Below are 19,531 nucleotides of genomic sequence, written 5' to 3'. Positions count from 1 at the left end.
GATCCTAAATGCAATACAGTTGATGAATGATGACGACATATATTTCTAGTCGTTTAGTAAATGCTATTATGAATTGAAATTTTGTTTTAGTTTACTTGTTTGATCAAGCCATCAACAACTTTGATGAAAATAAAAAGCATTGATTTTTTTCATTAAAAATAAATAAATAAATAAATAAATAAATAAATAAATAAAATGTCACGGCTTTGTCAGTGAATTTCTGTACAAGCCTGTTCTTCCCTGCAATACTGTATGTCCTGTAGCTTGCTGACTGACCTCTATCCATGTTGATGAAGGAGTTGCTTGATGCTGAAGCACTTGGCCTCTCAAACCTGAGTGTCCCTCTGATGCAGCACACGGATGAGTATTTTGGAAATTTCCTCAGCTACTCTGACTGTGCAAAGGTCAACAGCGTGAGTCAAAAATGTCATACTGATAAATAATGGGTGAATAATTTTTCTCCTCCAATTCAGAGCAGAAAATGACTTCCCAACAAAAGGAGTTGAAAATTATCATGTTGCATATTATGCTATTTTAATTGTTTAATCTTTTCCCTGTATTCCCAAAATTCTTTTCACCTTTCACACTGAAGCAATGTCAACTTTTATTCAATGTTTTAAATTGACTATGGTACACTGAACAACAGAGGACGAAATCAAGAGATGCAAATAAAATGCAATTTAATTTTGTTTCATTCTTCTTGAGGGAGAAAAAGTATTATGAAATATTCAAGTCATTGTTTTTTGAAATTAATGATAAGGGATAATAATTCTTATTGAATGAAGTGAACAAAAACTAAACCTGTACTCTAGTTCCATGTTATGGCTAGGTAAAGGGAGAAGGAATAGAAAGAGAAAAGGGAGGAGACCAGAATGTGTATTCATCTAGAGAGTGGGCAAAAACAGGTAAGCATATCACTGGAGAATTCCAGTTTATTAAGATTTGTTTCTGTGTGAGTATGCTTCATCTCAACCACAACTAAAATTATGTACCAATATTATTATTGTGACTCAGAGGAATATATATATATTAGATCATATATATATAAGAATATATATTACATATAAGAATATTGAATATAAGAATACGTTTTATTGAACATATTGAATATACATATATATATGCACTACAAATACTATATATAGTGTGTGTGCATGAGTGTATGCATGTGTACCTAGCTATGCATGGTTATATATTTCCAGTTTCCTATCACATCTCAAACTCCGTTTCTTTCTCTTCTTATGAATATCTGTTTGTCAGTGTCTACCTCTACTTATGGAGAAAGAGATGGAAGGTAAGAATGTTTCAGTAGGAAAGTATAGCTCATCCTTTTTCATTTTGCTTATGGGGCTTCTACTATTAAAATGCTGGATGGTTGATTAAAGATTCACATAGTTATTTAACTGACCTGACTTCTAAGCCTTTAGAAGCTTTGCTTTAAATGCATGATGAGTATAGCTCATCAAGTGAGAAATTATTCTCTGGGCTATAGCAGCAGTGACCAGAATAATTTCATCCCAAGGGTGAGATGAAACCAAGTCAAGGGCCAGAGACTTCCCTCAACCATTTTTGCTCAGCATTAATAGTTAAGCTACTCTCAGTGGCAGAAGACATCAAGTTCACCAGGTAAATGTTGCTCCCCAGTGGAAAAGGCAACTGAAATGAAACATAAGTAACAGGAGTGTGGAAAGCCTACCACAGCACAAATCTTTCAGATTTCAGTAACTCTTTCAGGTAAAATTTTTTTAATAGTCACCCTCTTACTGACAGTCCTTCTCAAAGACATTTATCCCATTTCCCCCCTTAGGAAGCAGATCATGAGGGACTTCTGATCACTTAATGTTTGGATGGACTCAGGGCAGCCACATTAAGCATTACTATTCGCCATAATGAGATTTAAGAGCAGAGGGACTGACACTCCACTGACCCCAGGGTTGGCCTAATGTTGTCTTTTTAAATAAATTCTTGGTTTCTTTTGTATGAAACTTACATGATCAAGAAATCTGATTTATTTGGGGGAATTGGCCAGTTGACTTCTGGTTACCATATGGTTTCCTAACCGTGTTCTCAAGAGACACAATAGAATCATCACAAAGACCCTGTGTCATTTCACACAAGAATCTGAAAACAAATTTATCCAAAGTTGCTTAAGCTGCAATAACCATTAATATTGGCAATTTAAGATAATACTTAAGAAACCAAGATTTATTTATAAACCAAGGTTTATATTATTTTATATGTAAGGAGAAAAATATCACTGATTATATCCCAAGATATAAAGTTGCAACCTTTCCTCAAATAAAAGTGCTTCTCATCTGGTTTCAAGTTTTATCAACGTAGGTGTATATCTGGCCGACATTAACTTAGTCTCAAGTCCTTAATTGTTCTTTCATCTTATGCCCCTGGCTTTTAGTTAAACTCATTAAAAGAAAAAGAATGCTAGTGAATTTGCTATAATTATTGTTCTATAAAATGATTATCTCTTATAAAAATACTATAAGTAAATTATCTTTTAGAATTCAGTTCCAGGACAGATTTTGTTTTTCTTTAGCTAATGGCATGCATTTCTCTTTTTCAGTTACCACTACTGTGTAGCTTATGATGTTCTTAGATGTCAGGAAATTCAGAGACCAAATCTGATGCCCAGTCAAAGAGGTTAAGCATATTTATTTTCCCTTATTTTTGGTCCTAATTTTCTATTTTTATTTTATTTACTTGAGTGTGTACTTTTTGGTTGTTCTTCATATTATTCTGGAAATAAAGCAGAGTCAAAAGAAAGCCAATAAAGAAGAAGAATTAAAATGATAGGGTAAGTGAAAAACGTATTGCATGCTATCATATCAGTTAAAATCAATGAGGGCAGAAGAAAGCATACCTGAGTTCTTTAGTTCCTCACTGCTATACTGATAGAGGAGGTCATACACGCCCCCCAGGGAGCCAGAGGTGAAATAGTGAGTCCCAAAGTCATCAAATACCCGGCCATACAAAGCAGAGTTGTATTCTAGAGGCAGATGGTTAAGTGCTTTCAAAAAGACATCAGAAAGCTGCAGATCTTTAGTTTTCATTGTGAAGTTTGAGACTTTCATCACTTTATGGATCCTAATAAAATTAGAATCCTAAATGGAAAAGGAAAAAACAGTAAAAAAAAAAAAAAAACAAGATGATTCAAGGTAATGAAAGCTTGAGGTATCAAGCATTTAAATGTCATTTATTTATCATTAGCTTCCTTCCAACTACAGTATTACAACAATGTTAACTCTCAATAGCATGTTCTCACATACAAAATTATAATTTTCATTTTATTTTCCAGTACCTTTCCCTGAGATGTTCTTTCAAAGTGTTAGACAAGATTATCTCGACAATGTAAACTGTGATTGAGGCATAGGTTATTCTACGGAAAAGAGATCAATTGTCAGAAAAGTACATCTTTCTCTCTTGATTGTCAATCATGGCTGCATTCTTACTGAGTTTTTATGTAGAAGGCCTTGCTAATGCAATTAATTGAAAAACAATTGTGTAAATTTTCAGTGGGAAGTTGTGCAACTGAGTTTCAAGTCACAACTTTGTCACTAACTGGGAAACAGCGTTTAAATTCTCAAGGCCTCTGTTGTCTGTGAAGTGTCTCCTGATGCACAGACGAGGTCTGTGCACCAGGTGATGTTTCAAACTCCTTCAATTCCAAAATGTTATGATTCTAAATTACTTAGGGGGTAAAATTAACCAAAATTATTTGTATTCTCTCTTCCACTCATAAGCAGAAATATTTGTTTAAAAAATTTTTTTTTATTAATAGTTTCTTGTTATGTCAGGTTAATTTAGGATTAGGTGGTTGGTATCATGCTGAAAATCTCATTCCTTTGATTGCCCTTCTACCTAGCCACTGAGTTTTATGAGTGCATTCATGTATACTATTCTTTTTTTTTAATTCTATATACTTTATCTGATATCTCAATTTTTGCAAATTGTAGTGTTTGAGTAATAGTAACAGAGAGAGGAGCATATTTTAGCAAAAGAATTTTATTGTAGCAGTAAATTGTTAAACAGCCATCTTCCTGTATGTTTTAATGATGGCACAAAATGACTGCTAACACAAAAGAAAAAAATAATCACAAGACTTGAAAAAATCATAATTTATCCTCTGCCCTCTCTCTTTTCCTTTCTTTCTTCCTCCTCCCACTCCTTCCCTTCTTTCTACCTTCTTGCCTTCAATACATTTACTGCTCCGCTATCTCAGATGCTGTGGATGCAGAAGTGAACAACGCAGACAAAGTTCGTGCCTTTGCCCAGCTTACATTTTAGTAAATGTCCATTAATTCTATTTTTAAGTTTAATACTTTAATTTTTTTTTATAGAACCATGTCTTTCAAAAGTTGGAGGGGCGTTGTACTTTTAGTAAGAATCACACTCACTCCCTGAGTATCTGAAATACCTGTTCAGATATGGATGTTAAAACGGGCAGTTCAAAATTTCCAGGTTGTTTTAAAAACTAAATTGTGGAAAAATACAAGTGAAATTTGGGTAACTCAACTTAGCATAGCCCCTCCACAGTGTTCCACTTGCCAGCGCCTGATGGCTGAAAGTGGCTATTTTAGACTAAAAAATTACGTGACGGTAGATTATTAACCATGTATGATCTATTTCAACATTTTTTGAGATCTTGCTTTATTTTCACCATCTTTTTGTGGGTTCAGTTTTGGAAAGTAATTCAGAAAGTCACTGCATCTTACTGCAATAACTGGCATTTTCCCCAACAAATGTTTAATCAGATCTATGACTGACAAAATAAATAAATAAAGCATTAAGCTCCACTGAAGGCCTTGGATTAATTTTCAAATTTGTGGTACCTTGTTTTCACTATTTGAAGACTTAAGGTTGCAGTAGCATTTTCTATTTAACCTGAGATTTCCTTATTCTGTTCAGATCTAATCAAAGATCTTGGGTTGAACCGTATGAAGTTGACAATTTTGTAAGTCAAAAATTGTTGACTATCAGCAGTTTCATAGGGTCCAACCTGATACTGTGAATAGCCCGAAATATTTCCACCTTAGGGCAGACCATTAGAGGATCAAATAACAGCTGTTTACCTACAGATAAGGGTTTTACAGATGTTCTCTAACATGTTTGAAACATTTATAAACTAATTCTGTGAAGCAAATCTTAACGTCGAGACTGATATATATGTCTCTTTCAACATCTCCATTTCCCTCCCCATCTTTGACTATATTTTTAGGCAGTATTTCCAATCCTGGATATGACATCAGAGTGAGCTGGGGGACTTAAAAATAAAAGCTAGAATCACATGCCCAACCCCACATATTCTGATTCAGTAAAGTAAGGGAAGGGCCTGGGGTGTGTATTTTTACTTCCTAGTAATTCTGACACTAACTTGTCTTAAGAATATAATTTGGTAAATTTGAGGTACACTATATGGCCCATTTAAAACTGAACTAACAATCTATGTTATAAAAGGAATTTCTTTTATTCTCTCTTTTTTTTTACATGTTCCTATCACCAGAGCTGTACTCTTTCCAAAGTTTGTTGAAATTATGAATAAATGTATGAACGAATAAGCAAATAGAATAAAATGTAAATAAGAATAGTGGACAAAAATCAGACATACTGATTTCAATTCCCAACTCTGGCATTTACTTACTGTAAAATCACGGAAGCCACTTAGCTTCTTCAACTTTAGTGTAGTGTCTGACACATGCTTGGTATTTGATAAATGAATCAAAATAAATATATGGACTTCAATTTATTCATCTGCAAAATGGTGTTAAAAATATCTACTCTGATTACCTTGTAGTGTTCTTTTGAAGATAAATGAAATGCTCAGGAAATTTATCTATAAAGTGCAATAAGGGCTTATATTCATATAAGTGTATGAATAGATTAATAAAGATCTGAGGGGCACTATAGTTAAGGCAGGAGGAGCATAAATTGGTGGCCTCCAGGAGCTGGTCCTATTGGTGTGAGGGTTGGTACCTCTGTCTATTCTTTTCACCTCCCTCCTCAGGTTCTATGATTTGGGGCTCACGCTCCCCATTCGTCTCTTTGGAACTAACAAATACTACTTAGAGTGGTGCTTCTAGTGAGGAACAGATACTATTTTAAAAGACACTTGTAAATGGTTAAAAATGTCAAATAGAAGTCTATCCTCTAAACCATTTAAGAGTTGGAAGACATATCCAGAAGGTTTAACATGCAAAGAATAGGATAAAAAGGAAAAGATGAAGAAAGATTAATGGATGAAGATGTATCTTTACATATTGAAAGCATTTCATAAGTTCCTGGCAAGATTAATAGGAAAAGTCCAATACTTAGATATAACCTAAATTCTAAGCATAAAAAATTATAAATTTCCAGACAGAGAGAGCAAAAGAAAGAAAATAAGCTCAGCATGTGATTTTTCCTATGCAACAATGGAAATTAGAAGACAGTGGAATAACATTTACCCACTATCAAGAGAAGAAGACTATGGTCCAAGATTCCTATATCCAACCAAGATATTCTTTATCTTCCTTGCTCAGGGAAAAGGTAGGCATTTTTAGATATATAAAGATTTAGGAAATATATGTTGCATGTACCATACCTGAGGAAAATACTAAAAATATGACAATTGAATGAGAACAAGGATATCAAAAAAGGGAAGATGAGAGAAGAGGAAATGGTGAGGAGTAAATGGGATATACATATATCTGCACACACACATAAATATATATATAAAATATAGCACAAATATAAAATACAGGTTATGTACGTCAAATTTATACGTTATATGAAGACTCTTTAATGAAGACAAGAGTCATAATAAAATACAAATGAACATATATAACATAAATATAAATACAAAACAATCCCTACACATAGCTTGGAACACAAAGGTTTTGAACTATCTCAACAAAACTGAGGTTTTGGAGGCCTGTGACGATAGGGAGTAGAGAAGTAAATGTGTTCTTAAGGAGACAGTGAGGATGGGAGGTGGGGAATAGGTAAGTAAAACATCTTTTCAGGGGCTATAGGTATAACTTCATGTGATAGAACAAAAACGTAAGTTTAATTATGCTTGTTAACTAGAGAAAGGTTACTACAAGCAGAATTTTAAAGTTTAGTAGAAACTTCCAAAATGACCAAAAAGATAAAAAGGAGGTGACAAAGATGGCAAAACTAAAGAAACAAGAAATAGCAACAAAGTGAAATGAGTAAAAAAAATTAAAGATGGAAGACATACGATCAAGTATTTCAGTGAGTATACTGAATGTAGGTTGGCTGAATTTCCCTAGCAAAGGCCTGAGACTGTTAGATTACACTAAAAAAGCAAAATTCTGTTACATGTAGTTTATAAGAAATACACTTAAAGGAATAAGACAACAAAAAGTTACTGTAAAGAAAACACAATCGTAAACAGAGCGAAACGCATGCAAAAAGGATGCATCATCATACATGTGTCCTCTATAACTTCTGAAGTGGGATAGAACAACAAAAAAAAAGTAATACTATTTAAATCTGTTTTTAGAAATCTTACTGAGTTGATATGAAAACTCTCCCCTTCTCATTGCATGATTGCTGGAATTGGTATTAATTTCCAGGAAAGAATAAAAAGATCAAGAACCATTTTATTACCTTTTTGTGGGAGGCTTGAATAGCTTGCTTGAAGGCAGAATTATGGGTGGAGATTTGACTTTTGTTTGAGGAATAAAAAATTGGTGCATAACTATTGCTGTCCTGTACGCCCAAAGCTAAGCCTTCTTGATTTTCATTCTTTCCAGGAGGAATTAGATCCGTGTAGAAATCTGTTTCCAAATCATCTTCTTCAGTTTGTACCTGGAGAAAAATCCATATGAAATAAAACATAACTTAGAGAATACTAGAGCTACTGTGAAGATCTAATGCCATGACCATTCTTTCTTTTATGCATTCAATAAATATTTGCTGAGGACTCATCTTGCTAGAGAACGAGGAATAATGTTAGTTCTTGACTTCGGGGAGTCAATAGTTTAATTAGGAAGAAAAACAATCACAGACACTTAATTCAATGTGGGCAGTGTTGTGCTGCCAATGGGATTGCCACAAATATATAAAACCCGGAGAGGCAATACCAGGAAAGGCTTGTTCAAGGAAATGACTTCTAAACTGTGAGTTAATAAGGTGATAAGCAATGAGGACTATTTTCAGTCTGCCTATGAATTTAATGCAGTTTGCAGTTTAGCTTAAGGTATCTTTCAGAAAATTGAGGCCTAGAAAAGGGGAGGGCAAATCATATCTACCCTGCTCTGGTTCTATCCTCATCCCCTTAGCCTTATTCAGTGTTGGGCATCAGCACTCTACTTGCCATGTCTGCAAGGCAGAGGACAAATAATAGATTGGTTCTGCCTGGTGGGGGGTTATCAGTCTTCACTGACTTGGTCTGGGAAGAAGAGAAAAAGCCAGTGGGACTTGACTTGAGCTGTGAGTGGAGCAGGGTATTTTCCAAGTACAAGTTAAATCCCTGTTATGGTTATATTGGAAAGAAGAGAACAATGGATGATTTTTAAGTCACAAAGTGGATTGACCGAAGAGTATTTCTTTATGTTAAAGATACTTGTCTGGTTTGCAATGGAAAAATCTCTTTTTGTTTTAAAATATTCAGTATTAAAATACACTGTGAGGCAAACCACACGTCACAATGAAATAGCTTGCACAATCAGTCAAGGAAAGACAAAATAACCCAGCTGCAAAAGAGTGTGGCTCAATGGTAAAATATGGCCCGAAGTTCAATGTTACCTTCAGATATTGCAGTGCATGCTAGTTAGTGTTTAAAATGTCCACAAACGAAGCTCTTCAGTTGACAACGAAGCAATACAATCGTGTTTAAATATAGTCGCTGGCATTTCTCTACAAAAGTCAGACTACAAATACTTTGTTTTATAAATTAGCTCTTACATGAGAAACTATGTCAGTCTAAAGAAAAACACATTACCATGTAAGGAAAGGGACTTGAGTATCCCAGGCAGAAATTCAGAGAAAATCTGTTACTTGTAAAACTGTAAGAAGTAGATGCTTGCTGAGAAGATAGGCAGCATATTTTTTTGGAAATGATTGTATTTTGAAAGTAAGCTTATCAATTGGTTGTTTAGGAGCTAGAACGCATCCTCCAACATTACAATATTATATGTAAATGTTTGGGTTTTAGCTCTGTCCACAAAGCCTATTCAATACAATACATCTTAAGAGTAGTTCCATCATTGACAGAATTTCCGATTTTATTGTTTCTTTGGAGAAAAGTATCTTCTGAGTTCCTATTCAGGACACCAGCAAGACCTCTTCTACCTCTCTAGGTGTTGGTGGCCCCTGGGGTCAGAATCTTCTGGATCTGTGGGGAGATAGAGGGTAGTTTCTTTACCTGGTCAGAAGTCCCTTGTGACGCTTGTCAATTCTACCTCCAGGCTGAGATGGGATTTCTCAGGGTAAGTCTTCCAAAAGGTGTTTGAATTTGGCAGTTGGACCCCAAGGACATTCCCCACACTCATTAAGATACATGTGAGATGGCTTTAGATTGAGTTTATCAAATTGGAAAATGTCTGTAGTTTATATGTATAAAAGTTTTTTAAACGAAATATTAAATGACTTTTTCTGAACCTATACTATCCATAAAAATGGTCTCAGAAATGATTAGACATTCTGAAATCCTCTCCAGCATGTCAGATTTGTATGCATGTATGTTATCATTAAAATCATGTCTTGTCTGTTTCTCTCACCATAAATTAAATGAAATAGATTGTTTACTTAGTTCAACAAGTATGGAGCACTCATCATGTGTAAGGCACTGGGCTAGATTCTGGGAGTAGGTGGGATGCTGCTCATTGCCACTTACGAAAACAAACAGAAAACCAAACCAACTAATAAAATGGGAAAGAAGTTATGCAGAGTTACCCCCATTATACTTAGATTCATCTTGATTTTTTTAGAAGCCACGCACTCTTTTCTGTCTAAATTTTCTGGTTACCTGAAAGAACTAGCTATGGTGGGAGAAAATTCTGAATAAATCAAACCATTTATCTGTGGGGATATGTTACAGCTGTATGTTCACTGAAGAAGGCATGGACTCTGGAGTTTGGGAAACCTGGACTTGAATCTCTAATCCACTACTTACCAGCTATTTGACTTTGGACAATTTAGTGACTGTAGTTTTTTCATCTGTAAATTGATGATAATAACACTCACCTCATTGGGTTGTGGAAGGATTAAACACCAACACATAATAGGTGATAGAACATCTTCGTTATGTTTTTTTTCTGCCCCTTCATTCATCACTAAGTTTTCATTGGAAATTTAGCTTATAATCACCATTGGCATTGGAGTGCTGCCATGATAGGCTGTCATACCTCGAAGCTGACATTTTCCAGATTGGTCGGAACTCGGTATGGATTACTTGCTTTACTGCTTTTGACAGTTTTACATATTCCTCCAGTGAAAGAGTTATCAAGGACTTCTCCTCTGGGCTCTCCTGCCAGAAAATGAAACCTAGAAACAAAGTAATTTTCAAGAATTCAATAGATGTAGAGCAATCTTTAAAATTTACCTTACTTATATGAAAGAAATTCTTCTTTTAGACATTTTTGACTCATGACAAATGACTTGAAGGAAAGCTCATTTTTTTTCTAGGCTATAGTGAAGCATCCAGAAAGGGCTGGAAGCCAAAACTCAGCTCTTCTGGCTCTGTTAGGTTCTCCTTATTCCAATGACTTAATTGTTGTGGGCTTTCAACATGAAATAAAATTTGGGTTTATAATTATTTCATGACTTACAAAACCAGTGCAAACTCTGGAAGCAGATTATGAAATAAATTATTACATAATTAATGCCATTCCGAGTCCACTTCCTTCAGTATGATACAATAAAGGAATTCTTATAGAGAGCTAATAATGAAATAGTAATAGCAATATTTTAATAGAATTGTAATAATATTATTATTGTTTCATTAGTAACTGTAATAATATTTAAAATTTATTTAGCAGACGCTTATATACTAGTTACTATAAGTCAAGCACTGTTTGGCCTATATTTAATATTTATATTATATTTATTTAATATTCATTATATCCTTGTGATATAGATATAATTATTACACCCTTTTACAAATGAGGAAGTTGAAGCACATAGAGATTAATTAGTTGAGCACTAATCAAGTATTTAAGAGATTGTTTTGTGGTAGATGAAAAATTTATCCAGGGTGCAAATAGTTTTCCAAATTCTTATAGATATTAACTTTTATTCTGTGAAAAAAGGAAGTTTTGTGTCAAAAAGTTTGGTAATACTGGATTACATATGATGAGATAATAGAAAATATATATATTGGTTTTTGCCTCCAGTTCCTGGCACAGAGCTCCTAAAATTCTTTTTATTTCCTAAGTGAGAAGAGCACTAGGAGCATCTTTTGTTGTAATATTTGGTCTTTGACCCTGGTTCTTGACACAGGGCTCCTAAATCCCTTGGAATTTCCTGGGTGAAAGCAGCGTCTTTTGTTCTAATGAGGTGACTCTTGGTGGGCCCCTGGATGGGGGCGGGTCACCAGAAAGACTAAGCCATGATTGAAGCTTGGACTTTTTTTTTTTTGGTGAGGAAGATTGGCCCTGAGCTAAAATCTGTACCAATTTTCCTCTATTTTGTGTATGGGACACCACCACAGCATGGCTTGAGGAGCATTGTGTAGGTCCATGCCTGGGATCTGAACCCGTGAACCCCGGGCCACAGAAGTGGAACACGTGAATTTAACCACTATGCCACCAGGTCAGGCCCTGAAGCTTAGATTTTTCAGCCCCACCCTCCCTTCTCCAGAGAAGGGGGTTTAATGGAGTAAAGTATCTATCAGGCCTACATGATGAAGCCTCCATAAAAACCCCAAAAGTACTGGGTTCAGAGAGCTTCTGGGTTGGTGAATACATGGAGGCGCTGGGAGAGTAGTGCTCCGGGAGAGGGCATGGAAGCTTCGTGCCCCTTCCCGCATATTTTGCCCCACTCATCTCTTCTATCAGGATATTCATCTGTATCTTTTATCATATCCTTTTATAATAAACACGTGAACAGTAAGGAAACTGTTTTAATGAGTTCTGTGAGCCACTCTAGCAAATTAAACCCAAGGAGGGGTTTGTGGGAACCTCTGGTGTGTCAGAAGCACAGGTGACAACCTGGACTTGACAGTGGCATCTGAAGTCTTGTGGGACTGGGCCCTTAACCTGTGGGATCTGGCTGGCACTATCTACCTGGAGTTAAATTGTAGGACTTGCAGCTGGTGTCACAGAGAATCACTTGGTGGGGGAAACCCCCACACATCTGGTACCAGAAGTGTCACGAGTGTGGTAGTAGTGTGAGAGTGAAAGAGGTGCATAGGAGGAGAACTGGTATGTGAATTGTATCTCAATGAAGCTGTTAATAAAAGGAAGTGATTCCTGTGGGTTCTGTAAGATGTGTCTCACTCAGATGGCTGCAAGCACAAATCAAGGTTTGTTCTCATCCATGTTTGTTTTTTTGTTCTTTGTTTTTTTGTGAGGCAGACTGGCTCTGAGCTAACATCCAATGCCAATCCTCCTCTTTTTGCTGAGGAAGATTCACCCCGAGCTAACATCTGTGCCCATCTTCCTCTATTTTGTATATGGGACGCCGCCACAGCATGGCTTGATGAGTGGTGCGTCAGTCCACGCCCGGCAGCTGGGCCTGTAAACCCCGTGCTGCCAAAGAGGAGTGCGCGAACTTAATCGCTACACCACCGGGCTTGCCCCCATGTTGTCATCCATATTTGAATTTGTATCAATGGGTATTTGAGGGAAAAAGTATGAGAAGCTGGTCTGGGAAGAACTTTCTCAACTGCTTAAGTTAGCATGATAGACATAAGTGTTTAAGACTCATTCATTTTTGTTTTCTGAGTTAAGAGGGATAAATGAGGAAAAAAAGAACTGTTGACCTTATGCTGCTTTATGCTGTGTACTTATGAGTCTGCCACAAACAAGAAAAGGCTTGAGAGAAATGGCTCCCAGGTCATAAGGAATCTGTGAAGGTAGCAGCTGCTTGCAGAGAGCCTGAAGATGGGATTTTCGTGGAAGTGGCTCTATCAGAGCACGCTTGAGGAATCTTTTAGATGTTAAGTAAACTATGCAGCAACTTTCAGCTCTATTCTTTATCCTCCTCTCTGTGATATTTAAATTGACTTTAAATATTTTGGTGTTTCAAGTACATCATGGCCTTTAATATTTTAGGTATCTAAAGTGCTTTTATCTAATTTGACATTATGTTTCATATTTTGTAACTTTCCAAATTTAACAAAAAATTATGTTTCTAAATATGTGTTTGTGTGCATGTAGGTATACATCTGTGTGTGTGTGTGTGTGTGTGTGTGTGTGTGTATGCATTTGCACCTTAGCTGAGCCTGAGAAAAAACAAAGAGCATGCTATTATTGCCTGATTCTTGCTTCGGGTTTAAGACCTGGTGACTGATGTTAGCAATGTAGGGATATTGGTATGTCTTGTTAAATTCTTTCTTGGACAAATGCCATTTAAAAAGAGGTACAGCCACCGAGGAGGCTATCTTTTGTGGGTAGACATGTGTAGGAGAGGGGGTAGAGATTCTAAGGCCAGCAGATTAGAAAGAGATTCCAGTAAGCAGCTCTCAAAACTCTCAGTCCTTGGGGAGGCAAGCAGAGGACTGGCTGTCCTCAAGCCAGCAGGTTTTGCTCATTTCTGAGAATCTTTGGGACAACAGCTCTGGTTGGCAGAGGGCCACACGGTCCTTCTGCCAAAGTACACATAGCATGTGGTCTTCCCCATCTGCGACTCTAGAGTCTAGACCAACTGAGCAAGAGGTGAGTTTGTAATGTCACCCCTCATCAATCAGAACATTAGAAAACGTGATTATCAGTGGGAGTTTTTGGCTGAGGTTTTCTTTCGGAGGAAGAAAAAGAAGGAAACCACTTCTGCACATTGATAAGAAGATGCTTTTGAAACATTCTCATTGAAATTAACTCTAATTAGGAATTCTTAGGGCAGAACTTAAAATCAGTTCGTAGTTATCCAACATACAAAAAAGGAAACTGTAGCCCGGAGATGTTCAATAACGTGGTTATGATGTACTGAGTTAATGTAGAACTAGGTCTAGAATCTGGCTCGCCTTCCTTCCAGACTAATGGCTGTTCCATTTTACTGCTGTCCTTGAGTTTGGTTCAATAGCTTCTGGTTTTTATTTTAATCCAACGAGGTTGTGTTTGCAACTCCTGCTGTTTGTCTCCGGTGCCTCAAGGTTTCATATTATGCAAGTGTGGCAGCATAAGCAAAGACTTAAAAATTTAAGTCCAATACAAAGCAATAAAAGCCTATAGCAAACAATTTGCTTTCTGGCCAAAAATTGAAGAGAGAATTCTTTATCATGGGAACAGGAGAGTACAGGAAATTATCTTTACTGATTTTTTTTTTATGCTTCCAACTAAGGCTTAGTTCTTCTGTGTTCAGTGACTTCTCTTATATTTCCTAAAATTTCCTAAGACATTGGCTCAGTCTAATGAATTTAGAATCCTTTGCCAAATCTCCAATATCTTCAGGACCTAAAATAGGAGCATTAGAACTTTTGAGCACTATTTGAAGATTGAGAGGGTTGCATGGTCTACCGAGGTTTCTTCCAGTATATTCCCATTTCTAAAGTGGATATAGTTGTGAACCATAATGAAATGGTGGAAATAACCTGGGTTTTGACGTCTGGATTTGAATCTTGGTTCTACCATTTACTGGTTGGTAGACTTGGACAGGTTAATTAAGCTAGCTGAGGCTCAGTTTCCTGGTTTGTAAGTTGAGTGAGTAGAACCAGATGGCAATGCAGGGCTGACCTTCTGCCTTTAAACTGTACTGATGTACCCATGCATCACACAGGCATGTGAGAGGAAGCTTGGACACACTAGCCATGTTCATGTCACCTCTTACCCTCTTACCTTTTCACACCATTGGTTTTTATTGCCCTCTTTTTTCTGTTTACTAACTCCTTTCCTTCTGGCTTTGTCTCTCTTCACTAACTCAGAGCTTGCCTGTCACACCTGAAGACTGGTTCTGCTTCTTTAGCGTTTTGACTGTTTTTGTGTGTGTGTGAGGAAGATCAGCCCCGAGCTAGCACGCATGCTAATCCTCCTCTTTTTGCTGAGGAAGACTGGCTCTGAGCTAACATCTCCTTTTTTCCCCAAAGCCCCAGTAGACAGTTGTATGTCATAGTTGCACATCCTTCTAGTTGCTGTATGTGGGACGCGGCCTCAGCGTGGCCGGAGAAGTGGTGTGTTGGTGCGTGCCCAGGATCCGAACCCGGGCCGCCAGTAGCGGAGCACGCACACTTAACCGCTGAGCCACGGGGCTGGCCCTGTTTTGACTTTTAATACACTCACAAGCATACTTTTCTGACACCCTCTTCCTCCATTATCACTGAGAAACTGCACATTTCTGAGTGGTTACTCACCCATTCAAGACCTAGTCCCAGGAATCCACCCTGGCACCTCCCAGCTTGGCTGGCATCCCACCAGTTTACCCTGATCCACTCCAGAGCTGTCAGAAGGATATATGAGAATTAAAAGAGACACTATTCATGAAGGGCCTATAACATTGCTTGTATGAACTAAGTGTGAAAACGCTGAGTTCTTTTATTCCCTAGGAGTGAGGATCCTGGCCACGTGCTGCCTGAGCCTGGTAGCCATGTGTCAGAGACAGGGCTGGTGGGTGTAGTAAGAGGATAATGAGGAAGATGGACAAAGACGTGTCTCATTGCTTCATCGCTGCTTCCAACTCATTAGTTCTGAGATGCCTTTACTCCCCAAAACGATAAAAAGATGTTACGTACCCAGTGCCCATCAACTGTACACTAGGGATGGGATTATACTTCCGTGAGCATACCGCTTTTGGTCTCCCACAATTCCTTTCATCTGAATTGTCTCCACAGTCATTTTCTCCATTGCATTCTAATTTTCTGGCAATGCAGCGGCCTAGTCAAGAAAAGCAAACAACAACATTGACAGTAAATGATCACTTAGGAAAGTATTTATTGATTTGAAATATGAGTGCTTTAAATTTCAAGGGAAATTTGGGGGCAAGTTTTCATTATTTATGATAAAGATTTAGGAAATATGGAAATGCACTGATAAACTGATATTTTCCCTTATTTTTTAGGATTACAAGAGTCACCATTGAATTATTTAGTCCCCATTGGGCTGATTGTCTTAAATAAGAGAAGTAATTCTAGAATCCCATTCCCATTACAGTGAGCCTGCTGCACAAATCATGTTTTGAGGGAGAAAACTAACAGTAGGTTTAGAATTTTGCTTTGATCCAGGATAGCAGACTCAAGGTCACTGTTTTTATTCAAAAAACTATAATTTGACACACACACACACAGCCACTGGTACACATAATACCACGGCTGACTCTAAAATTTTACGTTGAGTGAAAGAAGCCAGACGCATAAGAATCATGCCATGTGATTCGTTTATCTGATGTTCAAGAGCAAGAAGAGGGATTAACTGGAAAGAGGAAAGAAGGAACTTTTTGGGTTTATGGAAATTTTCTATATTTGGGGTTGTTTACATGGGTATATCCATTTGTCAAAATCAAACCGCATGCTTATCTGTGTATACTATACGTAGTTCTTACATCTTTTATTGTATATATTCACTATATATAATTACTGTTAATAATTGTTTTACTACGTAGAATTTACTGTATTTAATTTTTTTTTTTTGGACAAGTTAAATGCCTTGGTACTACAGCATTAGGTAGCAGGTTAAGTGAGTGAATTTAGAAAATAGAACGAACTCCATGTACTCAGATAATTCCCATCCTTTTTAAGCTTGCTGAATTTCATAAGGATTCGTGGAATCAGTGCAAACCTATACATTACAGAAATTGAAATGCCTTATGTATTATGTACAGTGACAGCCCCTTTCCTGTCCCTCAGCTTCTCGCCTATAAACAGGGGTGCTGGCATCTGTACCATTTTGTACAGATCTCACTGACAATGATTAAATATTTTATTCAAGATTATCTGGTTAACTATTCTAAGTTGTGATCAGCATCTCACTACAGCTATGCATGACTGTTTTGACCAACTGAAGTGCTTGGGGAAATTGGGTATTCTGTTGAATTAAAATGTTTTTATTAATAGAGAATTCCCCAGAAATCACTTAGTTTCAAATCTTTTAGTTAACAATCTTCACTAAGTAAGTAGACTGTAATGAAAGTAATTAAGTCCTCCTTTGATTATTTAAAACCTTGCATTGTATCCGGACCATTATTATAAATAATTATAGTTATGAGCACCATAATCATACAAGACTGAAAATACAGAGGGAATTGAATTTCTGTCAGTCCCAAGATATAACCTGAAAGATGCTCTGTTTTAAAACGCACATTCCTAGTTTTTTGTTTGCTTGCTTTTTTGGGGGCAGAACAGAACGGGTAATTTAGTTTGAAATAGAGATGCTTTTCATAAAGAATAAAAAAGAACAAATATTACATTTTTAAAAAGTTTTGAACCTGGCACTTACAAATTTGAGCAAAAGCTAATTTTTGATATCATTACATAAAAAAAAAATCCCATTTTCAGTAGAGGTAGGAATACACATGCAGGGTGCAGTTCTCAACAGCCTAGCTTTGTGAGCAGGGTACTAGATATGTTAGAATACAAGAAATTATATCCATTTGGTACTTCTAGGGGTGTTGGAGAGGACCTGTTAGCAAGGATGGGGATAAAAGCAAGAGGACATCTCTTGAGTGATGTTTATGAATGTGTGGCAGGAGTGATATAGGTCTAAAGGGACACAGTTGAGAATGGTTCCATGCTAATGGAAACTCAATGGAATAGGAAGTACAGGGGAGAGAGATTGTAAGCCATAATTATATCCTATACCAAAGAAAGAATGGGGAAGTGGAAGGGCAGTTTGGATAGTACAGGATTTGCAGAAGGCAGCATGCTTCAGCCAGCACATGCGTATGTACACTTACACCTGGAGCTATGTAACCATTTAGAAACTGTACAGAGTTTTCCTATTTATTTGAACTGATTTGTGTTACTGCAATGGTATATTATTTTTATTACCAGAGGCAAATTCTCTAGTCTTTATGCTTAAAATTAAGACTTTGAGAGAGCAGTTGGCACAGTGCATGAGGATTAATCTCATGAGTAATTCTCAAAGATCTGTGTACACATTAAAATAATATATTTAATCTTGGGGGACTCTGAACAGCAATCATGAGGGAGGAAATGGAAGAGGGAAACACTTTAGGATAGAGAGCTCTTTGTTAATTGAAGGCCAAACATCATCCTAAGTAAGACAAACAATGATCCATCCAACCTTTTGTTCCCTTTGAGAGTGACGTTAGTGGTTGTTTTTAGGAGAGCACAGTAGTATATCATCTTCATTGGAACACTTAACAATCAATAGGCCATGGCCATAGGCCACCACCCAAGAGAATGGATGCCAACCACTGTGCCTGGGATTAACTAGTTAGTGGCTGGATCCTGGGAAGATCTAGGGATTCCTGGTGAAGGCATCTGGACAGCAGGGTAGGGGTCACTAAGAGAGCTCAGGGTAGCCACTGCTTACCAACCATTACTGATGCATTTCAGTGGTTCAGTTTTTTTTATCACTTGCTGTGGACATATTGCTGATGAACTAGAGATCCGCTGTGCTTACTCCACTAACTTTCCTGAAATCACTCATTATGAATTGGTGGCCCATGGATGTATCTAAAGCCTTCTCAAACTTGAGTATATTTTTGGCCTAAACAAAGCTCTTTTGTAATAAATTTTATAGATTATTTATCTATTGAAAAAAGGAGTTCTTCCTGGTAATTTGTTCTAAGAACTATCCTTCAAGCTTCAAATAGCTGCGTTTCAGTTCTAAATCTTAAACATTCTAGATGTAATGCTTAGGTCTGTATTCCCCTCAGCTATTGCCTTCAAGATTTTTCTCATATTCCCTCTTTTGTCAACTTGTGACATGACATTACTCATGTAGGCATGATGTATATCTCCCTACCCACATCCCACACTCATATCTCAGGTTTGGAGGGGCACAGAAGGGAAAACCCTGATGCGAGCATTCCTGTCTGGCATTCAGAGAAGACTGGCGAAGCTGAAGGCAGGAAGGAAGGAGTAAGAGGAGAAAAACATTAGATCCAAGGTCTGGAGTCAGTTTTTTATGGGATTTGAGATCTCCTACCTAGTTATAAATACTTTACTTTTCAGTGTATTCCGGAGTGCATAGAAATGACATGGATTTTATTCATCCGAACTCTAATTTTATTTTAACTTCAAATTGACTATTTAGATAAGAGGTCGGTGAACTTTGGCCGATGGGCCGGTGAACTATGACCTGCTGCCTATTTTTGTAAATAAAATTCCATTGGAACACAGCCATGCTCCTTTGTTTATACTCTGTCTCTGGCAGCTTTGATGCTACAACGCCTGAGTCGAGTAGTTGCAACATAGACCGTATGGCCTACAAAGCCTAAAATATTTACCATCTGGACCTTT

At 37.0% G+C, this 19,531-nt stretch overlaps 1 protein-coding gene across 1 annotated transcript in view; it reads right to left on the bottom strand.

Annotated features, from left to right (window-relative positions):
* Positions 1 to 19,531, bottom strand: part of C6 (complement C6) — a 53,356-nt gene that overhangs the window by 29,712 nt on the left and 4,113 nt on the right. Inside the window, exons 4-7 of the mRNA XM_058563482.1 lie at positions 15,842 to 15,983; positions 10,365 to 10,503; positions 7,624 to 7,824; positions 2,876 to 3,116 (exon numbers count right to left, since the gene is read on the bottom strand). Coding sequence (XP_058419465.1) covers positions 2,876 to 3,116; positions 7,624 to 7,824; positions 10,365 to 10,503; positions 15,842 to 15,983 — 723 coding nt within the window. The remainder of the gene's footprint in view (positions 1 to 2,875; positions 3,117 to 7,623; positions 7,825 to 10,364; positions 10,504 to 15,841; positions 15,984 to 19,531) is intronic.

Source organism: Diceros bicornis, chromosome 20, assembly GCF_020826845.1.
Source record: "Diceros bicornis minor isolate mBicDic1 chromosome 20, mDicBic1.mat.cur, whole genome shotgun sequence".
NCBI lineage: Eukaryota > Metazoa > Chordata > Mammalia > Perissodactyla > Rhinocerotidae > Diceros > Diceros bicornis.
Note: the sequence above shows the minus strand (reverse complement) of the source record. Positions and strands in the feature narration are given on the sequence as shown.